This window comes from Anarhichas minor, unplaced genomic scaffold (genome assembly GCF_050575085.1).
Source record: "Anarhichas minor isolate MPS153535 unplaced genomic scaffold, ASM5057508v1 ptg000037l, whole genome shotgun sequence".
NCBI classification, from domain to species: Eukaryota; Metazoa; Chordata; class Actinopteri; order Perciformes; family Anarhichadidae; genus Anarhichas; species Anarhichas minor.
This window is the reverse complement of record NW_027466483.1, coordinates 3,482,501-3,509,432: the sequence shown is the minus strand read 5'-3', so window position 1 is coordinate 3,509,432 and position 26,932 is coordinate 3,482,501. Positions and strand designations below refer to the sequence as shown.

The 26,932-nt window shown below is 42.3% G+C and overlaps 1 protein-coding gene across 8 annotated transcripts in view; it reads right to left on the bottom strand.

The window, feature by feature from the left end:
* Positions 1–9,720: 9,720 nt before the first annotated feature.
* dglucy (D-glutamate cyclase) overlaps positions 9,721–26,932 on the bottom strand; it is a 35,657-nt gene continuing 18,445 nt past the window's right edge. For 5 of the 8 annotated variants that reach the window (XM_076106942.1, XM_076106947.1, XM_076106943.1 and 2 more), the window contains 8 exons: positions 25,713–25,830; positions 25,090–25,200; positions 23,675–23,817; positions 23,451–23,550; positions 22,763–22,911; positions 16,302–16,421; positions 12,639–12,799; positions 9,721–11,519 (listed from right to left, as the gene is read on the bottom strand). In XM_076106942.1, coding sequence (XP_075963057.1) covers positions 11,358–11,519; positions 12,639–12,799; positions 16,302–16,421; positions 22,763–22,911; positions 23,451–23,550; positions 23,675–23,817; positions 25,090–25,200; positions 25,713–25,830 — 1,064 coding nt within the window. In that variant the 3' untranslated portion in view covers positions 9,721–11,357. Of the gene's footprint in view, positions 11,520–12,638; positions 12,800–16,301; positions 16,454–22,762; positions 22,912–23,450; positions 23,551–23,674; positions 23,818–25,089; positions 25,201–25,712; positions 25,831–26,932 lie in introns of those variants that run through there. The other 3 variants (XM_076106945.1, XM_076106946.1, XR_012957817.1) reach the window with 2 other exon arrangements.

The window sequence follows — 26,932 nt, the reverse complement described above, 5'->3', positions numbered from 1 at the left end:
ATCACAGTTACCTCGGGGTGACAATACATTATTTTCACCAGCAGTGGAAAGTTGTAGTTACTGGACGTAACTCCAGTTCTATGCGTTAGTGTGAGCCTTCTAACTATTGTGTTGTTAATTGATTTCCAATAATAAAACAAGTCAAGTCAGGTCAAACTTATTTTATATTGCACATTTAAAAACAACCACAAAACAAATGAACACGAAGAAAACAACAATAAAAACCGAAGAAAACAATAAACATAATGTACACATAATACTAGTAAAGGAATTGCAGCACAACAGAAGATGAAGTCAATTTGAATAGCGCAAGCCAATCAAACACCAATGAAAATAGGTCTTCAGCAGTTACTTAAAGCTTTCTGTAGTCTGAGAAGTTTTTATATAAACAAAGTGGGCTGTTCAAGCAAGGCCACAATAAAAGCTCGACCACCACTGTTTTTGTATTTAGTTCTGGGGACATCCAAGGGTATTTGATTGATTAAGCTCAGTCCTCTAAAGCCTCTTATCACTCCTGTAAAATTTGTCTAAAACGCCTATCCAACACGTACCCAAAGTAAACTGACAGCTCTTATTGAACCATTGGGAGTACATGTATGGTTTTAGTCTCTATTGAACGGTAGCACTCTGAAGGTTCTTCACAAACAGTCAGAATCACTGTTAAGTGCTACTGGCATTGACCTATGGAGTTTACAACACATTGAAAAAGAAGATTTTTATTTACGCCTGGATTTGTTTTGGCCAACAGATGGCAGCAGTTATCTATGGCTGGGACTTACAGGCTTGAAAAGACACTCCTACGACAGCATGCAGTCATGACACCTGGTAGAAGTTAGAATTTGATAACAATACGACAGAAAATTTATATTTTACAAGTGGTTTCTAAGAGTGCGGCCGCGTAAAAACGCATTTGGAGGCTAGTGTCACCACGTCAAAATGCAAATGCATATACTACGTGTCCAAAATTTAAATTATAGTTTATTTATGTTGATGTATGGTTAACTATATCATATTTAACCATTGTCAACTTTCACAGATTCTCAAAAATTCTCATGAACCAGACTTTGCTCTTGATAATCGGTCTCAGGTACCTGAGTCACGGTTTACAATTTCAGTTTTGAAAACTTTCCCAGGGGGCCATCTGATAAATCTGCATATCCTTGTCTTCGTAATTTCATTGGCTATATGGAGCCTGAGTTTGAACTGTTGGATCTGTTTCCAATTGGCTCGAGCATTACCCAAAGAAGAGAGGCGGGCATTGTCTTTCAAAGCGGACTCTCGTTGGCTGTTCCAGAATGTGACCGGGCTATAGAAGCTCCTATTGGGTCAAATGAGGTGTCAATCTATCCGGCGGAATGCAGCCTCCATTTTGCGATGAAAATCTCTGCTCTGTTGACATGAAAAGTGAAATTATGACCGAAATATGATCGTGAGTTATCATATCTGCTGGCTAATTTGAAATGATGCAACAGCCCCCCGTGGGTCTTTATGGACGTACTAATGTGTTTTGGACTAAATCTTTTACTGGATTCGATCGAGAGGACCCTTAGCCACCTAGCAAGACCGTTTTTGCTGGACTAGCATGCACAATGAATCATATGAATCATGATATGAATCATAATCGGTGAGTCAAGGCGATATTTTATCGGCTATTTTTGGAGTGCTTGTTTGACAGAGACTTTAACTGTACCTGCTGTTATTGTATCTTGAAATGGTTTGCATAAATCGAATTACAAGAACCGTAGCTTTCTAATGAGATATCACATTAATACTCATCGTTACAGAGCAGTTGTGTACATAACACAAATCTACACTTAACACTGACGGCCCGCCCGCGGGCCGTCAGAGTGAGATGAGGCTAACTGGAGTTGAATTGGTGTCAATCCTCAGTTAATCATGAAACGGACAGGAAGCCGGTGGGAGGCCAATATAATATGTGCAATTCATACTAACTGCAGACGATGAAGAGACGACCCACATACAAAGAATTATAGTTGTCTAACTGAGAGGTAATAAAAGCTTACAAAGAATTATAGTTGTCTAACTGAGAGGTAATAAAAGCTTACAAAGAATTATAGTTGTCTAACTGAGAGGTAATAAAAGCTTGAATAACTTAGGTTAAAACTCTTAACTGGAACTAACTAGTCAAACTAGTTTTGACAACAAATTTTATCAAATTTGAAGGATCTGTTTTCAGGAAGTTAAAGTTTGTGACAGTGGATGATACATATATCTACTCCCAACAATACAAGAATTCCTGGACTCTCTGTGTTGAGCCATGTGGTCGACATGGATGTTGAAAGCAGGGAAAATACAGCCTTGGTCTGTGCTATGGGCCTGTACTAATTTAAGGTCAAGCCTTTTGGTCTCAAAAATGCTCCAGCAACCTTTCAGGTTCCTTGAGCACATGCAACATAATGCTGGTGTTCAAGTGGACCCTGAGAAGACCAAGGCAGTTGAGGAATATCTGTAGTTATTCTTAGGAATGGCTAGGTGGTACCACACTCACTCAATGCGACTCAAGAGGTCACAGATCAAGACAAAAGTTATCAAGTGTGTCAAACCTAGGAAAGTGGCAGGAAAGCTTCATCAGACCTTTCCCTGTGAAAAGCTACACCAGAGTCTGCTAAAATTACTCATCCAGGAAATCGTTGGGAGTTCCTGACTACATCCTCTCAGACCAAGGCCGCAATTTGTTGCAAACATCTACAAGGAAACCTGCAATGAATGGCACGTAAAGCACAAAGACCACAGCCTATCATCCACAATCAATTATGACGATGATGTGGGAAAACAATCACAAGCAATGGGATAAACACTTACCTGAATTCCAGTTTTCCCAGTTCACCGGAGTAACTTGTCCAGACCTTTGCAAGAAGCTATGTTGTTGCCAAGACAGCCCCCACCGGACTCTATATCATGTCCAAAAATTGCTCAGCATAGTGAAATGCAAGGATTTGTGGGTGGGTTGTGCATGGATGAGATAGAAAAGAGATTATGAAAAGAACAAACTGGAGTTCGAGTTTAAAGAAAAAGCTTGAGTGTGGCTGCAAGCTCATCCTCTATCAAAGGCAGACAAACTGTCTGTGGCTAAACTGGCTCCGGAAAGAACCATACAGAATCGTGCAGCAAAAGGCCAGGTCAACTATGATATAGAGGAGAAATAGAATGGTCTGGGGCGAAGGAAATGGGTAAAAACCCAAGAGCAGAAATCTTGTTACTCAACAATTTAAGGACGTTTTCACAGAGCGGTCAAAAAGGGAGGCAAGCTCAGCACCGAGATCACAACAGCCATCATTTTTCTAAAACAGTAGAAAACTGTGACATAGTTATTGGGTTAATCACAAGCAGGTGGTGTGTCCCTTGTTCTAATGTTACAAGTTGTAACATTAGAAAAAGGGACTGTAGTCGTTCATAAAACAAAATTCCCACCACAAAGTCCTGTATAAAATCCTTATTGAACTTTGGTGCACGGCACAGGACAATGAGAGTTTGTCTCAAGTAGCTACCACTCAAAGCTGGAGTAAGTTTTAGATGAAGTCTCCTGAGAGTGGAAGGTGGACTCAAACACAGATCCTAGCCCTCCACCTTTGCCAGTGATCTGCAAAGTCCACAAAAAAGGGGTAAACTAAGCATGAAGCCAGGTTTCCGTCTGTAAAACTTGACAATAATTTAAGGATCCAACCTTCTGAAAAAAATGTGTGTCAGTCATCCTTTGCTGTGCTATTGTTCTACATGGTACGTGATTTAACTTCTTGTGTAAGCTGTTGATTCGAAGAAGAGGACCATGCTGTTTTTTGGGCCAAATTTAAATGGAGTGGAAACCACAGCCGTTGGGCAAAAACCGAGCACTGTGCAGGGCAGGGAGCACACACACTGCCTGTGTCGTGGTGCTGTGATGGATAGATGATCTTTACAAGGTGACATCTATCACCCAGTGTCTCCAGGTACAATCAGCCCCCTGTGAGCCTGCGTAAGAATATGCATGTAAAGACAGTGGTTGAATGAAATGTCTGAAAGATGGCTGCTTTGTTTTCACTACAGTTCCTCTGACACATCACTAAGTATACACACAAGGCCATTTAGCCTTCCAACCGGAAACTGATTAGTTACCGTCACTGCAGTTGTACACCCACAGTCAAGAAATAACGTTGCGAGACAAATTGGACATTTTTGAGAAAACAGCTCTTCAAACTCCATCTGCGAAACCAACCACAGCTGTTTACATCTGCATCTTTCCTGCTTCTCCCTCTCTGTGGCTCTTTCTTTGCTTTGGATAAATCACAAGTGTCAGAAACCTATAGAGCAGAGAAACGTAGAGGAATGGAGGGCTGGTAGTGTATCCATTTAAGGCTTGTTTTCTTGCTACTTTACCAAACTCTGTGAGCAGGATACAGTTTGTATGAAACATAGAGCAGGACTTAAAACCACATTGTAATTGGCTGTTTTCTTCTCATTGAGACACAGAAATTGGAATATGAGACCTTAACTAGAAAATGCATTTCCTGCTGAAAATGTGTTGGAATGCTGAAAGCTGAAATGAATCTCAAAAACATTGCTGAAAATAGATATCCAATTTTTTAAAAATTGCAAAAAGCTTAATAATTCAAAAAGTTGAAAGATTATAAATATGAAGTCATATGTAGCTGAAAGTATGAGAAGAAGAAGGCTTTGAAAGTTGAAGAAGTTTAACAGGATTTGAAGATTTTCTCCATAGAGATCCCATTCAAAAGAAAATTGCAAATAGCTTAATATTTCAAAGAATTTAAAGATTACAAATATGAAAATTCATATCACCCCTCTCCTGAAAGAGCTGAATATTTTGATATTCGAACGGTTTCGTAACGTTTAAATACAGTTAATCCATAGGGCTTTTATTTTGAAAGGGTGGGGCTGGGTGGGGGAGAGAGGAGGAGGAGACAGAATCAGAAAGTATGAAACACATATACAGAGGTTATTAAATGACAGGCTTCATCACAAGCATTCCAGTTAGAATTCACTCTGTGGGGCTTTTATTTTGAAATGGGGTGTGGGGGGATGGACTTATAATGTTAGATAAACACAAGCAGGTTATTAAATGTCAGGCTTCATCATAAGCATTTCAGTTAGAATTCATTCTGTGGGGCTTTTATTTTAAAATGGAGTGGGGGGAGGGGAGTCCTGTAAAAAGCTGTAAGACCTGAATGACTGTATGAGAGACACACACAGAGAGAGAGACATACAGAGATAGAGGGAGAGAGACATACAGAGAGAGAGAGAGAGAGAGGAGTGCGTGTGTGTGTGTGTGTCTGTGAGTCTGTGTGTTTATCAACATCACTAATTAGCTTCATCAGAAACACCTGTGTCCTTGCAGCCTTTTCATGGAGATTAAACAGGGAAACACCTCTCAAACAAATCCTCAAAACTCCCATAACTGTAGCTCCTATTGCTCCGATATTAATAAATGAGAGGAAGGATGAGTTGAAGAACAGATCCTGTAAAAATTGTGTCTGTAGTGTAAAAAATGTGGCTGAACTGGCGATTTAGAAATGGGGTACCGTGTTCTGTGGAAGATGTTTTTGAAGCAAAATTTAACATTGGTCTCTATGGAGCAGAAAGTTGGTTTTCCTCTCAATTACAGGCTTCTGTGCCAAATGTGTAAATCTGTGGGATTCCACAGTCATTTGTCGTATGATAACAGTCATGATGTCATAAGATAACAGTAATAGCTTCAATCCATTTCAGGTTCTAGGGATAGGTTCTGACCAATCAGGAACAGGTACCAAGTTGTAGCGTCTTGCTAGCACAGGTAGAGTAGCATGTGTAGCATGCGACAAGGACAAGATTAGCTACTTCTACATCCAGAAATTATGCATGAAGAGTGAAGATTGTGGACACAGTGGCAAAAGACAAATCTTTTTTTCACAAGAATCTCAAGCTGCTCTTCACTCTAGCGGTGACATCACGCACTCTAAGCTACGCAATACACACCCATTATAAAGTCAGAAAAGGAGTGAAAAAATCATAAAAGTTAAAATGGGACAGTTCAAAAAGTATAAAAGATATCAAAAAGCTGAATAATGCGGCAATATATCAGGGTGTTCTCAACATTTTAAAGTTAAAATGGTGTCTGTAGCTGAAAGTATGAGGAAGTAGAAGGATTTGAAAGTTGAAGAGGATTTGAACATTTTCTCCATAGAAACTCATTCAAAATAAAATTGCAAAAAGCTTAATAATTCATAAAGTTTAAAGGTTAGAAATATGAAAAGTCATAGCACACGTGTCCTTAATGAGCTGAACATTTTGATATTTGAACGGTTTCTGTAGCTTAAAAAATGTGGAAGGAGATAAGTAGCAAAAAACGTACGGAAGAAATAGAAGAAGAAGTTGAAGAAGTTGAATAAAGATTCGAAGAACAATAGTTGGAATGCTTAACAGCATTCCAACAATAAAGAAACAGGATAACAATAGTTGGAATGCTTAACAGCATTCCAACAATTAACAGCATTCCAACAATAAGAAGAAGTATAAAGATTTGAAGAACAATAGTTGGAATGCTTAACAGCATTCCAACAATAAAGAGAAACAGGATAACAATAGTTGGAATGCTTAACAGCATTCCAACAATAATATAAGGAAGAATAAAGATTTGAAGAACAATAGTTGGAATGCTTAACAGCATTCCAACAATTAAACAAAACGTCATTATACATTCCTTTAATGACAAATGTTAGTACCTGGACCTGGAAAAAATGTTATTCTTGCAATTACTGCACAGAGTCATTTACATTCAGTATGAGATGTATCTCTTAGTCAGAACACAGACTGCGGTATCTCTCCTTCACACCTCCTCCTTCAGGCTGAAGCAGCCTGTCACTGAAGGAGTTGCCCAGTGCTTTCAGAGTGTTCTGCATGGGGTGGGACGTGTTCACAGCTGGCCTTCTTCACTAGTCTGGTGAGTCTCTTCCTGTCGGCAGTCGAGATACTGCTGCCCCAGCAGACCATGCCAAAAAAGATGGCTGATGCCGCCACAGAGTCGAAAAAGGTCATCAGGAGAGCTCCCTACACTCCAAAAGACCCCCACCATCTCAATATCCATTCCATGGATGTTTACTGGTGCACCTGAGAGTGGTTGCACCTGTGGAAGTACACCACCGGCTCTTTTGTTTTCCCTGAAGGCTTCAAGCCTTTTCCAGGTGAGAAAGGCATTGAAGGTAGATGACAGCATCATCGACCCAGTTTCCAGGTTTATTGGACTCACAAGGGGGTGAAGATGGACAAGAGCCAGCCTCTCCAGGGTCTTCATCAGGTGCCACCGGCCTCTGGCTGTTGACGTCCTTCGAGTGCGGGGTCTTCGGCACTGACACCATGCAGGATGCTTTCCACTCTCCCCAGCTTCAGGTTAAAGATGTGCTCAACAATCCTGCACGGTTGGTCTGCACAGGTTTTGAGAAGCCTTGAGCTGATGCCATCTGGATCCACAGCCTTTCTCGCCAGATCATTCACTCACTTCCCCACCTACTTCACCCGCTCAAAGGTACAGAATGTAGGATTTGGCAGCATCTAGCAATGAGGTTGCAGATTGCAACCAACTGAAACTGCTCCCATGTGCCAAGTGTATAGGAGAACCACGTGGCCGACACAAAAACACAAATGGCCCCATCTTGAGCCAGTGTGTTTGGTTTGTCTTTTTTTGGCTAGAAACACAGCGCCCAGCTCTGTAGAGAGGACTGGGTCCATATGTAGATATAAACTGTTCATTCTGATATAACGGGAACACAACGATTCTTAGTTTCAGGTGATTATACACTAAAGAAGATACTTATTTATATTATATTCCATTTCTGCCAATAGATCCCCCTAAATGCTACACACATTTGGAAACTGAGTGAAGTTTTCTTCAACAAGAGATTACTTCCACACTAGCGGCGCAACATCATGATAGGAAGTGTGTTTGGATTTTCAGCTGACAAAAAAAAAAGAGAAATATTACATTTAGAGAATGTGATAGGCACAGAAATATGTTATACAAGTCTTGACATTACTCTAAACTTCCTTTTGAATGCTTTTTATTAATTCAATATTTTTTTTACTCATTTATTTATTTTAAAATAAATAAGTTTAGAATGAAAGTTATGATACTACTACATTCCACCAACGTAGATAAGAGCAGGATGGTACATTTGTGTGAGGCTGGTAAACAATGACAACAATATGTTCAGCACAAGCAGCTATCTTAACAGAAAGCTACATACCTTTATGTATTCAAATTCTAGTGTTTTCTGTATTAAAATGATATAGTGACGTGTCTTGCCTTTCTGTTCATGCCATCTTATTACCCAATGTGTTTTTCTCTTTCTCCACAACGATTTGCCCTCTACCTGAATCCATCTGAACATGCCACAATCTAAATTATTAACACTATTTCAGCCAAGAAATGAAACAGCAACTGCAGCAAATATGACCAGGAGATCCATTTGCCCCTCCAGGCAGGGTGGAAATAAAATGAGGATATTACTGTGGACACACTGCACGGATGTAGTTCTTGTGCTAACCCTGAAAAGGATCGGATGTTGACAATGACGAGGGGAATTGATTGGGAAGGACAGGGTAGTTCAGTTTTTTTCAAACTGGATAACCCTTTGTGCCCTCTGGTTGCGACACACACAGCACATTCTGACTATAATTAATGTAATTTCTTGAAAAAATATTATTGCATTTGTAGTTACTCTTGAAATGTCTTGCTTAGTCAGAAATGGAAAGCATGTAAGTTATGTGTAGTGTTTAACAAGTGGCATTATGTCAATGTTACTAAACAAAACTAAGGGAATGCCCCAAGGCTCAATATTGAGTCCCATTTTGTTGTGCATGCGGACAACAGTTTGCACCTTTTAAAATATTGTTTTAATATGAACTGTATGCATCCTGTGGTCATAGTTCACTGATGCGCTTCATTGATCATTGCCTTGTTGAGAAAGCTAGTTCCCTATCAGACAAACAAAGGTATTGTCATTTCCATCATACACAGACTGCTTATAAGTGGGCGTAGTGATGATATAGGTGACTGTGATGTCACCTATTGGTTAGTGGACTATTTGAAGCCTTGAGTTTGACAAGAGGGAGGACCGACGGGGCCAGGTAGCATTAGCTGGTAACTTAGAGTTTGTCATGCCAACGCTAGCTTGTGCATCTGTAATTCACGTTAACTGGGATATTAATTGGGATACAAATTTTGGCTATTAAAACAGGCTTGTTTGTAATGTACTTACTGTACAAAAGCCAACTCCGAGAGTGTCTCTCTGTACAGCGAGCTAAGTTAACAAGCCATGTATGGTGAGCACAGACACCAATACCCGCTAATTAGTGCTAACAAACAAATAAAATAAAACTTAAATTTCACTCTCCAAAAGAACTGGAGCACAGACCTCTTGGACGGTGTACAACTACCTCACATCAAGGCATTTTAGGTCCAATATTTGCATGAAGAATCCTTCAAAAGGCACTTACACCACAAACACACCTGAGCTATGAGGAAATTAGCTTTAGAGACCAAGGTTATCTTTTTAGCAGGCTGTAAATGTGTTTATTTCTACTAAAAAGTTGTGCATTAAAATGGGCCTCTGCTTGATCATACACTAATAAAGGTACTACTTGGCAAAAACCAGCTCAACTGCTATAAAGGTGCACAACAGATCACCGTAGCGCAAATAAGAAAAAAAACTAAACATTTATGAGACAGACTTCAGATGAGTGGCATATTTTTTTATTTACATTACATTACAATACGTAACATTTTAATTTTCCTGGTAGTAACATTTAAATCAAAGCTTCAATTACAGCAATATTGTACAACAATGTTCAAGACTTATTGAATGTCTGACTACATAAACAGTCACTGGAGTGTTGCTGAGAAGTAAATCACTTGGTAAGGTGCATAATAAGCAGCATTTAATATTTATAAAATCATCAATGTAACCCTAAGTAGGAATGAAGTTTATTACAGTTTTTACTAATATTCATCAGAGTGTGACTGATACTGCACTCGCTTCGTTTGGGAGTAAACGTTTGATTTTAACAACTGATACATTGCCAAACAAGGGTTGTTCAGTGTCTCTGGTTTTAAAATAATTTCTCATAAGGTTTAACATTTTAAAACCATTTGAATAAAAACAATAAAATTAGTGGACGAGTAGTTTTCGCCTTCATAAAATCACATTTCTAAAATTTAAAAAAGCATGCAATTGCAAATATGTGTTTACTGTTTGAAATGCAGTAAATGGATGTATTCGGGTACCATAAACTAGTCCAAAAACACAAAATATATAGTGGTACAGTGTTACAGGGACATGACAAAACACTTGTGTGCTTCCAAAGTCATCTGAAGTGTTTCTCTCTTTTGCGTTTGCAGGCATAGTCCGCTGTCAGATATTTACATCTGAAGATCAAGGTCACATGTGAATTTTATGTTTGGATCCAACTTGTTGTGCAGCATTCTGTGACGTGTTCAGTTCATCTATCGCTGCATCCCAAAGGATCTCCACATCAGTAGTGCATCTAAACTAAGGCCGAATATTTTTAAGATGTTTCCTGACTATATACAAAAGAAACTCTTTGAAAAGCAGCCAAGTGCAGTATGTTAGCCGTCTGCATGCTAACGGCTGCACACAAAAATCACAGCCCATTTAAGTGACACATCTAATAGTTGGAAAATCTGTGCTAAAGATCCATAACATCGCAGTTATTCACACACCACCGTCTAGTTACTGCCAATGAATCAACTACACCCCTACAAAGTATATCTGATAAAAATGTTGTTCTGAAAGCATGAGAATAGTGTCAGAGCTCTGATTCATTCCTTCATGCCTGAGCCAGACAGAGAGAAGTTTGCTTTGTAGTCAAGGAAGAGGGCTGAAAGGTCTCACACTCTCTCTCTCACACACACACACACACACACACACACACACACACACACACACACACACACACACACACACACACACACACACACACACACACACACACACACACACACACACACACACACACACACACACACACACACACACACACACACACACACACACACACACACACACACACACACACACACACACACACACACACACACCTTTTTCATTCAGTCCTTTCTCTCTCACTTCCTTATGGCAATCTGAATAGAGAGGAAACAGAATGCCACCTCTGGCACATTGACAGCCTGTGCGTCTGTATATGAGTGTGTGCGCGTGCTCAGGTGTGTCTCTGAGCGTACATGGCTACTTGTATCAAGGTGATGTTAATACTCAATCACAGACTCAGATAATTCACTTTTTGATCTGTGCCTTTAAAAAAAAAATAGTGCTGAGAATAAACAGGAAAAGTTAGAGGTTTGGAGTGGTGCAGCCTAGTGTGACTTCCAGGAGTCTGGTGATGATGTCGGAGTGTGTGGGGTGAAAGGTCAAACCATCCACCTCCATGGCCAGATGACCAGTTTTCCCACTTCTTATCCCAAAACGCACCAGAGTGGAAAGGATGGACTCCTCCTGGAGGAGAAAGAGAGCGTGTTTGTGTGTGTAAAAGCCAGTCCTAGAGATGTACCATAGGTACAATTGTTTTTTATTGGAAACACAATATTCATGGCGAATGTGTAAGCAAACAGTTTCCTGCTTACACGTCCAGTGGAAACGGTGCATTATATTAGCATTCATTTGGAGCTGTATCCCTTGCCTTTTGGCAAATGTCCGGTATTCACTCTCCTTTTCTCCACCGACTTCTGAGGAAAATAGCCGCTTATGTACACCAGCTAGTCTAAGTTAGTTTGTCTACTGCTTGGTGCTGGGCAGGTAGTGTACGGTGGGCTTTACTCAAAACAGCTGCCTGCTGCTGCTGGAAATGAGGCTGATGAGAGTATGCAGGCCAGAACCCCCCCACAAATAAGGTAAAAGAGGCTTTAAGACTTTGTAGAGCTGATGGGAACTGCAGAGTTGTGATAATGTTTTGTGGGTTCGTCACTTTGGGCGTTACTTTTTAAATTAAACATATTAAATTATTCCAAAAAATACTGTTTATAGCTAAGTTTAATGAATAAATTTCAAAAGCAATAAAAAGGACTGCATTTAGTCTTTACCCTTTAATTTGTATGTAACAACTATATATGATTATATAACTTGTAATTTCCTTTATTTATTTAGTAATTTTTGTTGTACTGTAATATTTTTGTTGTACTGTAATATTTTTGTTGTACTGTAATATTTATCTGTTTTTTATGAATTTGTGGTGTCTTGTAAACCCATGTGGAATAGGGACATTCTGTGATGCTTCAGTAAAACTCATCTTAATAATTCATTCTCAAACTGAGAACAGACACATGAATGATAGATATTATTTGTAGTTTACTACTTCAGAGTAAATCAAATTGAAATAGTTCCTGTGGAATTCAGTTACTGTAGATTAATTTTGTACTCTCAGCTTTAAAAAAGTATTATGTAAATCAAGAAGATATATTTTTTGCTTTCCACATGATTTACATCTTAAAAACAGACAACATTGATTATTAAGAGGATGTGAGAAAGCAGATGGAAATCTCAAAAAGACATTTTATTCAAGAGATTATTTAGAAAGGCGTGTGTGTGTGTGTGTGTGTGTGCGCGTGTGTGTGTCACCTTGTCCACAGATGGCAGGTTAGCAGTCCAGTCCTGGAGCTGTTCTTGGGGGATTGTATTCTCCAAACCCAGTCCTTTCTTTCTGTATCGCTGGTGGGAGGGGCAGGTGTGGAGCAGATAGAGCCCACAGACCACAGCATATCCTCCCCAGTTAGACACCCCTTCAGGAGGGAAGGACGTTGGTGAGAGTGGGAGAAGGCAGGTAAACCACAGACATTGGCAAAACAAAGAAGGATATTTTTTTAGGGCATTTTACTGCTTTCTCAAAGCCTAATTGGTGGTTCTCAATGAGTAATGATATAAAAACAACAAAAAGACCAAAACAATTTCAAAGTAACACAAACCGACAACAAGAGACACAAAATGACTACAAAGACACAAAGCACCTACATAGAGATGCAAAACTACTAAAAGGAGCAAAACAATGTCAGACAAAAAAAAGAAACACCAAAACAAATACAAAGTGACACAAAACAAATACAAAGAGACGCAAAATGACTACGAAAATGGGAAAAACTAGAGACAAAAATAACTACAATTAACATATTACATTGATCGGGCCCTCGCAACTTCACGCACGTCGAGGGTACTAGCAGGACTCTGGCCATGCATTTCTGTGACCGTCATACACTGCGTGCACGAGTTAAACGGTATTTCCTGGTACTGGCAGGACTGGGTGACGCGGCCATGAATTTCTGTGTCCATCACACTCTGCGTGCACGAGTGAGATATTTCCTGCGTAAACCAGCAGCGTAGCAAGATCATGTTGCCAGGTCTTAAGCCTCAAATGTTTTGAGTGTACATCCAATACAATCATAAATGTAAGCCTTTAAAGATCATTAAGAAAATGAATGTGTGTGAATGTGCTTCAGTGTTTGTAACATAACAGACTGTCAGTTTACTGGGATGGGGTTCAACTCCACTAATGCCCACTGACATGGTTTGAGAACCACTGTTATCTAACTTTTGCTCTCCAAGCATCTTAATTTGCACATATTTAGATCAGAGAAGTCTTTTTCTCATGGTGCGCCCACAAACCCTTTCAATAAGTTCAGTGTTTGGGCCGCTGTAATTATATAATCCTGCTAACGTCCGTGCTTATCAGTAGGTGGCGTGATGACTGAGTTAATATTGGCATGCAGAAGTCCTAAAGCCATGACAGTCAACAAGCATGTCAAGTTTGGGACAGTTTTGACAAAGTACAGTCGAATTACAACAGCTTGATGGATGATGGCGAACCATGTAAAATGGCCATCACACCATATCCACGTCGTTCGATGAAACCTAAAGCTTTTAGTAACTTTTAATCGCTAAGGTCTTTAGATTGTTCTGACCAAATTCTAAGCTGATCGGATTAATTCCCTAGGAGGAGTTCGTAGTACAGCACCTGGAAATGGAAAAAAAACACGAGAAATTCATTCAAAATTCAAAATGGCTGACTTCCGGTTGGGTTTAGAGCATGGTCCCAAGAGACTTTATTTTAAGTCCACATGTGATACATGTGCCTACCAAATTTTGTAAATCTATGTGAAACGTACAGAGAGGGCTGCTTCGTCTAAATTTTGTAGGGGGCGCTATTGAGCCGATTTGCCACTCTGAACCAATAAAATCATATTATATAACTACATTTTGGGTTTTAAATCTGCTTGCCAAGTTTGCTTATGTTTCGAGCATTTTTAGCCTCTCAAAATGACCTTCGTTGTTAATGGCGAAGACTGCGTCGCCATGGCAACGGCGTTGGACGAAACATCAAAAGCTTCATGAACTGGTATTATGAACTTCTTACATTTGTGTGGAAGTAAGTTGATTTGATTTACCTACTAAGAGAAACAAGCCAAAGTATAAAGCCTTTAACTTACTGTTACCAGTAGGTGGCGCTATGACTATGATTCAAAATTGGCCTGCAGATGTCTTCAGGCCTGGAGTCTAATCAAACATGTGAAATCTGGTAAAGATCTGATGATGTGGAGTTGACTTACATCAGTTTATTCGTTCATGGCGAAGGATCGAAATTCGCCAAGCCGCCACGTCGCCGCCCTTCAACAACTTCTTACAATCTTCACAATGAAGCATTATCAAGGTCTTAAGGCTGTTCTGACAACATTTTAGAGGGATCTGATTAATCTGTGAGGAGCAGGATGTCAAAGTACACAACTTACAACTTCCGGTTGCCACTAGGTGGCGCTATTACTATGATTCTAAATGATCATATAGATGTGTTCCGGGTCAGGATGTTATGACATATGAGAGATTTGGAGCAGATTCGACAATGTACGGCCGAGTTACAACAACTTCCTGTTTCATGGCGAATGGTGTTTTTTTGACGCCACGCCACGGACACATTGTTCGATAACTTTTTGATCTTTGAGTAACTTTTCACTGCCAAGGTCTCAAGAGCATACTGACCAAATCTGAAGTCAATCGGGTCAAATCTCTGGGAGGAGTTCATTAAAGTATGACGCCTTGAAATGGTCAAAAAACGTCATAAAAGTCAAAATGGCCGACTTCCTGTTTGGTTTAATGAAAAATTCCAAGAGGATTTTTTGTACATCCCATCATGTTCCACATACCTACCAAATTTCATACAGCTAGGTGAAACCCGGTGTTGGGGCTACTCAATAGGGGGCGCTATCGAGCCAATATTTCATAACGCAGCTGGACACCCCAATCAGACTGCAATTTTCGCAAATTCTGGCTTGCGTGCCAAATTTCACAAAATTCCCAGTATCCCAAGCGCCTCCTTTTTGCGACGAAACACCAAAAATAAGAATAAGAATAAGAAAAAACATTCGAAAAACAATAGGTCCTCCGCTCCGACTACGTCGGTGCTCGGGCCCTAATAAACATACGAAAAACAATAGGTCCTCCGCTCCGACTACGTCGGTGCTCGGGCCCTAATAAACATACGAAAAACAATAGGTCCTCCGCTCCGACTAAGTCGGTGCTCGGGCCCTAATAAACATTAGAATAACAATAGGTCCTCCGCTCCGACTACGTCGGTGCTCGGGCCCTAAAAAGACTAAAACAATTCCAAAGCGACACAGTGATGCAAAATGACCACAAAGAGACACAAAACCACGGAGAGACGCCTAACGCCTACACAAAGAAACACAACACAACTACAAAAAGAGGCTGAACATCTGGCAAGTCTGTGTGTTTTGCTCACACGAAGGTCAGGTGGTTGGGCCTTTTGTATGTCTGTGCCCAAGGACCAATGTCTCATAATCAGCACATGACCTTACTTACGCCCCACAAAAGGTTGTGTGTTATTTCCTGATTATTTCCTCTTTTTGGTTTCACGTCTCCATTTAATAAAAGATTAGCGTAGAGATAATATAATTACTCCCCTGTGGAACTTTCTAACCACTTTTGGTACTTGACATGGGCTTTTTCTCAGACCACATACAAGGAGGTTACGGAGAGGCCAGGTGTTCAGTGTGTATGTTTGCCATACTGTACATGCATTCTGCATGTAGACCTGTTGGTGTGTACCTGAATTTCAGAGTGCATATTATGTAACCTGCAGGAGCAGTGTAACAATGATGCTACAGTCATTACATGTATTAAAAGCATATCTGTGCTGTGGTAATGCACCCATAACAACAGCAGCCGTATAATCTGCGGTGTTAAATTTGCACGAGTATAATGATGGCGAGTCCATACCAGCAGTGATGGCATAGTCAGCAGGAACATCACAGGCTATGAGACTCCCATTGGACATCAGAGTCTTCACCTTTTCCTTCAGTTTGCCCATCCCCAACTCATTACCACCATCACCGATTCCTGCAGGCTCAGAGAGAGGAACATCTGATGAGCTATAGGGAAATTCAGAGGTGAGCAACAGACATATTCAGAATCAGAATCAGAACCGTTTATTGCCAAAGAAGTTTGCACCTACAAGGAATTTGTCGTGGCAGGTGGTGCGTAACATTTAACAATAAACAATAACATTAAACTATCAACAACAATCAACACAGTGCAAGAAATAGAAACATATTAAAATTTACAAGAAAATATAAAATAAAGTGCACAACAAAACAGATAACAGGACTGTAAAACAAGTGAAGTGTAAGTGAAATGTTAAAAGTGATGAGTGTGTTTAAATAAAGAAACAGGGATGTGCAGGGGAGAGACCAGAAGGAAATGTCCTGGGGATGACAAAGTCAGTGGGGGACCCGGGCTTTGTTAATGAGCCCGACTGCGTACGGGAAGAAACTGTTTGTGTGGCGTGAGGTCTTGGTTCTGATGGACCGCATCCTCCTGCCAGATGGAAGGGGCACGAACAGATCATGTCCAGGGTGAGAGAGGTCGGCTACAATCTTTCTTGCTCGCTTCAGGGTCCTTGAAGTGAACAAGTCCTGGAGGGAGGGCAGATTGCAGCCAATCACCCTCTCAGCAGAGCGAATGATGCGCTGCAGCCTGCCCTTGTCCTTGGCTGTGGCTGCAGCGTACCAGACCGTGATGGAGGAGCAGAGGATGGACTCAATGATGGCTCTGTAGAAGTGCACCATCATTGTCTTTGGCAGGTTGAATTTCTTCAGCTGCCTCAGGAAGTACATCCTCTGCTGAGCCTTCTTTGTGATGGAGCTGATGTTCAGCTCCCACTTGAGGTCCTGGGATATGGTCGAGCCCAGGAAGTGGAAGGACTCCACAGCGTCGACGGGGGAGTCACACAGGGTGATAGCGGCAGGTGGGGCTACGTTCTTCCTGAAATCCACAACCATCTCCACTGTCTTTAGAGCGTTGAGCTCTAAGTTGTTCAGACCGCACCAGGTCACCAGATGGTCAGTCTCCCACCTCTAGGCAGACTCATCCCCACCAGAGATGAGTCCAATGAGGGTGGTGTCATCCGTGAACTTCAGGAGCTTGACAGACTGGTGACTGGAGGTGCAGCTGTTGGTGTACAGGGAGAAGAGAAGAGGGGAAAGAACGCAGCCTTTGGGGGAGCCGGTGCTGATGGTCCGGGAGGTTGAGACGTGTTTTCCCAGCTTGACGTGCTGCTTCCTGTCAGACAGGAAGTCTGTGATCCACTTGCAGGTGGAGTCGGGCACCTGCAGCTGGGAGAGCTTGTCATGCAGCAGAGACGGGATGATAGTGTTGAAAGCAGAGCTAAAGTCCACAAACAGGATCCTGACCTAGGTTCCTGGGGAGTCCAGATGCTGGAGGATGAAGTGAAGGGCCAAGTTGACTGCGTCATCTACAGACCTGTTGGCTCTGTAGGCGAACTGCAGAGGGTCCAGGAGTGGGTCAGTGAGGGTTTTTAGGTGGGACAGGACAAGGCGTTCAAAAGACTTCATGACCACAGAGGTCAGGGCGACGGGCCTGTAGTCATTGAGTCCTGTGATCCTTGGTTTTTTCGGGATGGGGATGATGGTGGAGACCTTGAAGCAGGCTGGTACGTGGCATGTCTCCAGGGAGGTGTTAAAGACGTCTGTGAACACCGGAGACAGCACAATGCTTCATGGAGGAGGGGGAGACAGAGTCTGGGCCGGCTGCTTTGCGGGGGTTCTGTTTTTTAAAAAGCCTATTTACATCTCTCTCCAGAATAGAGAGAGTCGTCACTGGGGAGGGGGGTTGGGGGGGGGGGGGGGGCGCGCTGGGATTGGTGATACAGAGGCAGGACTGTCCCATTGTCTTTCGAATCTGCAGTAGAACTCGTTCAGCTCGTCTGCCAGGCAGAGGTCATTCATGAATGGGGGGTTTTTAGGCTTGTAATTGGTGATCTGTCTGAGGCCTCTCCAGACAGAAGAAGAGTCATTTGCTGAGAGCTGGTGTTGCAGTTTCTCAGAGTACAGTCGTTTAGCATCTCTCACCGCCTTACTAAACCTGTATTTTGCCTCTTTGTACAAGTCCTTATCCCCACTCCTAAATGCCTGATCCTTCAGCTGTAAACCAGGGTTTGTTGTTGTTGTAACTCACCCTGGTGCTTGATGGAACACAGCTGTCCTCACAGGCCCTGTCCACACTACTCCGTTTCTCCTTGGATGCAGATTTGTCAAATAGAAACGATCTCCGTCCACACGGGAGTTTCAGCATCATTCTCGAGTTGATCTGCGTCCACATGGCAGCCTTCGAAGGCGGACAGCACGTGACCATTAACGTATACTGGGCATGCGCGTGACGGTTTAAACAGGAAGTGGATTGCTTGCTTAGTTAAAAAAAAATAATACGACAGAGTAATAAAGTAGTCTTTAATAATGAAAGGTTGTATTTGATACTTAAGATCTTCCTCTAAAATCTCCCTCTATAAACTCAAACAGACACAGTTCGTGGAAAGTTTTAGAAGTTTTATTTTTCAGACGTAGTTACAGAGCTGCGGGTCTCTCGCTCTCTCTCTATCTCTCTCTCTCACATCAAATTTACTTTAACATCAACACTTACACGTAAACGTTTACTAGATTATGGGTCCATCAATGTGGTCTCTCATTCGTTTCCTCCGTGTTGTTGATGTCTGTTCTCACTAGTAGCTCTGAACATCATGTCCGCCTAGCTAGCTTCTAAGCTAATTTTAACATTACCGCCAATGGAGAAATGCTAACCGCGATTAGCATTACAGCGGTGCGGGTCTATCTCTCTCTCTCACATCAAATTTACTTTAAAATCAACACTTACACGTAAACGTTTACTAGAATATGGGTCCATCAATGTAGTCAACACACGTCTCTCACTCTATTCTGCTCTTGCTTCGTGCAGGAAAGCTTAGCAGATCGCTAACAGTAGATCCGTGAAATAAAGACCATGGAATCCATAGAAGAGTTTCAAGACTTCAGTGTGAATCTTTCTTATTTGTAAAACTGTGGAAACACAATATGAAATATGGCTTTACAAACTGTCCCTATACACATTACATGAATACAAAACAACAATCCATGATATAGCCAGCATGTAACATGTCCGCCTAGCTAGCTTCTAAGCTAATTTTAACATTACTGCCAATGGAGAAATGCTAACCGCGATTAGCATTTAATACAACACAAATGTTATACTAAACACGCGAATAGAATATATCTACGTACATCTTTTCATGCTTCATAAATACATACTTACAGACTAAGGTCTCTCAAGGCTACCAAACGGAAGAAGTAAAACGTTAGTGCAGCGTGTCTTGTCATTAGAATCTAAAAACAACGAGCTGCTCCATAGGGCTGATGACGGTCACGCCGCTCGCTAATCACTCCAATAACAGCTGCTACCTCCACAGAAATGCAGACTTTTACTGCACAACAGCTGCTAGCTGCTGCTAGCTGTTGTGCTAGCAGCAACATCATGTAGCTGTTGTGCTAGCAGCAACGCTTGCAATTAGTTATCCATGTTGAAATGAATCGCTGGTAGCCCAGTTTGTTTTCTTCCGGGTACGGGTCACGTGATAGTGAGTGTGACGAATCAGGGACGGAGACGTCATGGTTGCCAAGAACCAATCCAGTAGCGAACACGGGTGTGGGCGTAATTTTTTCTAAGCACATCCGTATCCGACCGTCCACACGCAAACGCAACCCCGGAGTTCTCAAATACCTCCAACCTCGGCGGAGTTTTCAGATTCCTCCGTTTAGGGTGCTCCAAAACTCCGGCGTAGTGTGGCCGCTCAGTGTAAACGTAGCAAATACGGAGTAAAAACGGAGTAATGTGGACAGGGCCACAGAAGCTGATATATGAAGTCACAGCCTCTGTGTACTCATCCAGATTGTTGGTAGCAGTCCTGAATACATCCCAGTCTGTACAGTCCAAGCACGCCCGAAGATCCTCCATAGCTTCACTGGTCCACTTCTTGAATTTCCTCACCACAGGTTTACAGAGCTTTAATTTCTGCCTGTAAGCAGGACTCAGATGGACCATGACGTGGTCAGAGTATCCCAGTGCAGCACGAGGGACCTGCTGATTGTTGTGTAGCATCCATCCATCCATCCATTTTCCTCCGCTTATCCGGGGTCGGGTCGCGGTGGCAACAGGCCAAGCAGGCTGACCCAGACTTCCCTCTCACCGGCAACATGTTCCAGCTCATTCTGGGGGATCCCGAGGCGTTCCCAGGCCAGCTGGGAGATGTAATCCCTCCAGCGTGTTCTGGGTCTTCCCCGGGGTCTCTTCCCAGTTGGACATGCCTGGAAAACCTCCAGTGGGAGGCGTCCAGGAGGCATCCTAATTTGATGCCCGAACCACCTCAGCTGACTCCTTTCGACGCGAAGGAGTAGCGGCTCGACTCCAAGCTCCCTCCTGATGACCGAGCTCCTTACCCCATCTCTAAGGCTGAGCCCGGCCACCCTACGGAGGAAGCTCATTTCGGCCGCTTGTAGCCGCGACCTTGTCCTTTCGGTCACGACCCAGAGTTCGTGACCATAGGTGAGGGTAGGAACGTAGACCGAGTGGTAAATTGAGAGCTTTGCCTTCCGGCTCAGCTCCCTCTTCACCAAGACGGTCCGGTGCAGCGCCTGCTTTACTGCTGCAGCCGCACCGATCCGTCTGTCGATCTCCCGCTCCATCTTACCCTCACTCGTGAACAAGACCCCGAGATACTTGAACTCCTTCGCTTGAGGTAGGCACTCCGTCCCCACCTGGAGGGAGTTGTGTAGCAGTGATCTAGAATGTTCTCCTCTCTGGTAGGGCATTTAATGAACCGTCTGTACTTATGGGGAGTTCATGGCTGAGGTTTCCTTTGTTAAAGTCACCAAGGACAATAACTAAAGAGTCTGGGTTGGTCCGCTCCACACACAGTATCTGTTCGGCGAGTGTCCGCTGTGCTTCCTGCACGTTACCCTGCGGCGGCATGTACACACCGACCAGAATGAATGAAGCGTACTCACGGGGGGAGTAAAAGGGTTTGCAGTTTATAATGAAGGATTCCAGATCAGGAGAACAGTGGCTGTCACATCGTTGCACCAGCCACTGTTGGAGTAGAAACAGATTCCTCCACCCTTCGATTTGCCGGAGAGCTCTGTGTCGCGGTCCGCTCTGAACAGCTGGAAGCCAGCCAGCTGGAGCGCAGAGTCCGGTATCGATCCACAGAGCCAGGTCTCAGTGAAGCACAAAACGGAGGATGAAGAAAAGTCTCTGTCTCTCCCCACCAGTAGCTGAAGTTCGTCCAGTTTGTTGCACAGTGAGCGGACGTTGGAGAGAAATATCCCCGGCAGCGGTGTGCGAAATCCACGTGAGCGGAGACGCACAAGCGCGCCGGCCCGTTTCCCTCTCCTACGGCGTTTCACTGCATGAGTTAAGGTGAGAGCACCTTTGACGAGAATGTCCAGTAATTCCACAGAAGTTAACAGAAAAGTTGGAAGTAAGTCCGCTGGAGTTGTTCCCCTGATGTTTACGAGCTCATCTCTGGTGAAAGAGCTCCAGGTATCACAGCAGAAATAATCATAATCATTTCTAGAAGAATATACCAACTGTGTGAGAGCTTGACTGAGTCTGACGGCTAAGTTAATGCAATACACTTTCTGGAAACAGCAAGAGATTTATATCAACACATTTCCTGGAACTTTGACTTAGTTTCATGTTTGTTACATCTCCTAGGAGACAGAGCTCCTAATCTAATTGGATCGGTGCATCAATAACTTTACTCAGCATGTCACATAGAGCAAATAACAAAAGAGCTGTTTGTTGAATTTATCATGTTTCTCTGTTAGCTGTTCAAAAGACATGAAAAAGATGCCATAACTTTACCTTATCCCTCTATCGTGCCAAAGTTTAAAACGTTTATTACGAAAGATCATTGGTATGAGTTGGATTTTCCATAGAGGTGATTTAAGTAACAACTCGTTGCTCACTCAAAGAATATGATGGACTTTATAATTTAACCAGGAGTAAGTGGGTTTTTGGTTTTAATAATAATAATTTTAACAAATGAAACAGTATGATGAGATTTTTTTATGTTCATATTTAATACTAATATGTGACAATAGAAGTGAGAATAATTCACACATATGTTGGGCCATAATTCTGGCTTTTCTGTGCTAGTAAAATATGTAAATTGAGCTTTAACAGTGGAAAAACACGCAGTCTGTATTTTTCTTTGAAAGGCTATGAAATCATCAACATGAGTGTTCCATAATTAATTGCAGTTTAAATCCCGAAATTAGAGTAATAAAAAGTATGCATTATGAAGACGACTAACAATAATACGTGTTACCTACCTGTAGTGATTATTCCTGGTATATCCTTGGCAGCAATAAACAAGTTATCAATGGGATCCACCAGATGTTTGATGTTTACTCCTCTCATGTTGTAGTAATTTCCATCTTCAGCACGTCCAGTGCGCTCTATCGCCACAAGGTGGTCGTACCTGGTATTAAACATGACAAGCACATTGCATTTACACTCTTAAAGCTGAAAGACTCAATGTTTTAAATAATGCCGACTACACCAGATGGCAGTGTGATCACTAACAACTATCTATACCAAGGACACTAATCGAACCAACCCAGACTGCTCTAGAGAATCAGTCCTGATGTGAAGTAGTTTTTGGGTTGGTAGTAACGCAAGTCAGTGGGGACTTGGCTTGGGAACCGGAGGGTCGCCGATTCAAGTCCCTGTACGGACCAAGTATGGAGAGTGGACTGGCAGCGGATGCCAGTAAGCACCCACACCCCAACTGCTCGGGGCATCTGTTGATGGCCCCCCTCCCCCCGCTCTGCCATCCCTCCTGCACGTGTATAGGTCCCATATATTTGTGCCTTTATGTGTATAAATAACAACAGAGTGAAAAGATTGAATTTTCACATACAAGTAAAGGTTTACTTTCTTTCTTTCTTTCTTTCACAATAAAGGGTATTTTATTGTGTCCTCGTCCTTACTGCAAACACATACGACAGGTCAGCTCACCTGGGCTTGCTGGGGTCTCCATGGTGACACAGGAAGTGTAGTGCAGAGTCTGGGCCGCTGTCTTCAAATGTGACCAATGGGATTGCAGTTTTCAGCACACCTAAGGGTGGTATCACAGACTATTAAACCAAGACAAAACAATTTCAATTCAAGAGCAATGATGAATGACATTTCAGTGGCGTTAACATATTCTGGCGGCGGGTTGAGGTCCATCTCTTCCCCACCTGTCCTCACAGCTTCATCAATGATGGCCCGGTTCATCTCCAAGGCTCTCCTGTCAGTCACCATTGTCACCCGCTTCCCTAGCGACAGCAGCATGGTCGCCATGGCAATGGCTCCAGGGGGGCCGTCAGTCTCGTCAGGGGGACTAAAGGGGAAGGGGAAAGATTTTCATTTAAATAAATATCTGTTCAGTCACTATCTGTCACCGATTGAGGTAACACAATGGAGATTGGGTATAAAGCCTTTTGCTTTTGCAGCTTTACAAACTGGGTGTCTGTGGCGACAATCCGGGCAAAAATCACAAGCGGCTCTCTGGGAAGGTTGATCAAAAAACATCCCTGCAATTACCACTTACCGCCATGGGTGTAGCTAATGAGAACAAACGGAGATCTTTGCGATTGAGACTTTAAAGCTGGAGAGCAGAACATTTGTCTCCCCCTTCTGGCAGTGAGAGTAATGGGAGAAACCATGTGGGAGAAACCATAGCGACAGAGAAGCAGCTATCTGGAGTGGATGCTCCAGATAAAAAAGAAACTCTGCGTTAAAATTGCATGGGAAGACTTGAAGAGAGCACTCCTGAGGCCGATCCCCTGATCCCCCTGTTAGTGCAGGAAAGTCGCTACGGACACCACTGTGAAATACAGAGAGCTCTCCTTGGCAGCGATAGGCTTAACTAGCAATGCGTCAACCCGTTTGGCAAGGGCTTGAACGTAACGGACGGACGTTCATTTTTATGTAAAAGTCTGCCACTCAAGCTTGTTTCCACCTCTGGTTGGGGCAGTTTGAGCTGTCAAGACATGTCGGACTCACTGCTAATTGCCTGTTGCTCTCTCATCAGCCAGCATTCACCTGTGGAGTTATTCTCCATGGGCGTGATACCAAACAGAACCGTGGCACAAGTTACATTCTGAACAATTAACTATGCATCAGGATGCAAGCAATTCAAATAAACGGGGACTAGGATAATGTGTTGAAAGAATACTTTAAAAAGGAGTGTGAGAACCACTGCATGGCTTTGTATATAAATATTAGTGCTGGGCAACAATTAAAATATTTAATCGCATGGATTTTTTGCGATTAATCGCATTGTTATGGCAAAGTTCAATAATGAATTCAAAAGTAGTGTATTGCGCACTTTTATTTTAAAAGTACTGCTATATGAACAAAAGGGCAATACCATTTGGTTCACGAGATGCAGGTAGCATGTTTTATACTTAATGTGAATATAATTCATACTTTGTTGGCATCTTATTCTGAAAACCGGATGTTCGTCTGAAGAAACTGGATGTTGTCTCACGTTAATCTTTCCGCTAACTTTCAAAGTCCTTCGCTCGCTCCCGATCTGTGCCGTTTGAATGAGTTTACCGTGAATTTCAGCATATAGGTGCACTAAAATGTAAGTGTCTGCTGACTTTACCGCAGCGATGTCCAGTAGTCTCCAGGGAGAGCAACAGCTGGTGCAGCTTCTCTCTTTATTTCTGCCCCCCCCTCGACCAGAAGCGGAAGTCGCCTTTTCTCTACGGCAACCCTGAAGGGACATCATATCTCTAATACAAAACGATAAACATGAAACAGTCTGTTATGGTAAAAATACTTACCTGTTTTTTGTTATTATTATTATTATTTTTTCCCCATCTCAAAAGGCACACACACACACACACACACACACACACACACACACACACACACACACACACACACACACACACACACACACACACACACACACACACACACACACACACACACACACACACACACACACACACACACACACACACACACACACACACACACACACACACACACACACAGTTTGCTGGCTTTTATCCCACTGTTCTTGTCATCCTCTTGTTGTTATGTATATGTATTGTCTCTTGTCTTTCAATTAAAAATAAAAACAAAATTATAATAAATTTAAAAAATGCGTTAACGTGCGATAAAATAATTGTCAGCGTTAATTAATGAATGCGTTAACTTGCCCAGCACTAATAAATATACCTGTGTGTCAAGTGCATATGTATGTGTGCAGGTACCTACCTGTGCATGTAGTGTGTTGGAAAGCCAGTAGTTATGGCAACAGAGAATGCGTGGGAGAGTGCCAGACAGGAGCGCAGAAGTTCATCCTGAACAAATAAAGCTCTGATTCCTCGTTGACCTGGTTGAGAGAAAAGGAACAAACTTGCATCATCACATCCAGCAAACCTGGTACTGAGACAGCCACTGACCTCTCCATCATCTCCACTGCTAACAGAGGCTGTCAGAGTTATCTACCAAGTATAAGGTGAGACACCATCGAACATTATCAGTTCATGTCTGTTATTTTTCACATTCGATCTGGGTTCTTAATTTACTAGTTTGGTTTGAAATACAAAGACTGGTGTTTTGTTCTGAATCTTGTTGTAAAGACCACCCTTCTGCTTACGAATTTCATTATGCTACAAGCTAAGGGGAGGAGACTGTTTGGCAAACACGGCAGCTCTATAGAGAGCCAGAGAGAGATCTATCTATATCACGTCATCATTGGCATATGCCAACTGCAGTATGAATATTAACACAACGCATACTTGTTTGGCTATTGAATTGGATATTTTAGGAATGTTGCCAAATAGTCCATCACCCCTTCATATCAGTCTTTTTCATCCGATAAAAATTTGGCTTAACTGGGAATGTGAGCAGAGTACTTCAATTAATGTTGGTTTATTCTTTTCATGTATTTTAGCATTGAAAACACACAAAGGAGCTTTAATGGATTAGCTGCTCATGATGAGATTTTCCCTGCAGTGCCACACTAAACACAATGGCTAGATGGAGCCGTGTGCATTGTGTTCATATGTTATGAGCAACACTGAATCTCTTGCATAGGGACTAACAGAAGTACAGATGGTGAGAGAGAGACGAGTGGCTTTCTGGGCAAAGTTTCAAGAGTGGTAGTCAATCACACCTTAACTTTTGAGTGTAATTATTGTTACAAGACTGAGACCTTGTTCAGACTGCCAGCCCAAATTGTTTTTGGACATACCCAGATTGGAAAGAAAAAAAAAACACATGAAATGTGATTTTTGCAAATCGGATCCAAACCACATATGGAGGTGGTTTGAAATGTGATTCCAAGATTTTTTTAGACGGAGGCGTCTAATTCCGGACGCTCTAGCCACCCCAATTGGATTTCAACAGTCCGTGGACAGATGCCGAAATAGTGAAGACCTTCATGACTGCAGGACTGAACGTCCTAATGTATACCAGCCTCTACTGCACCG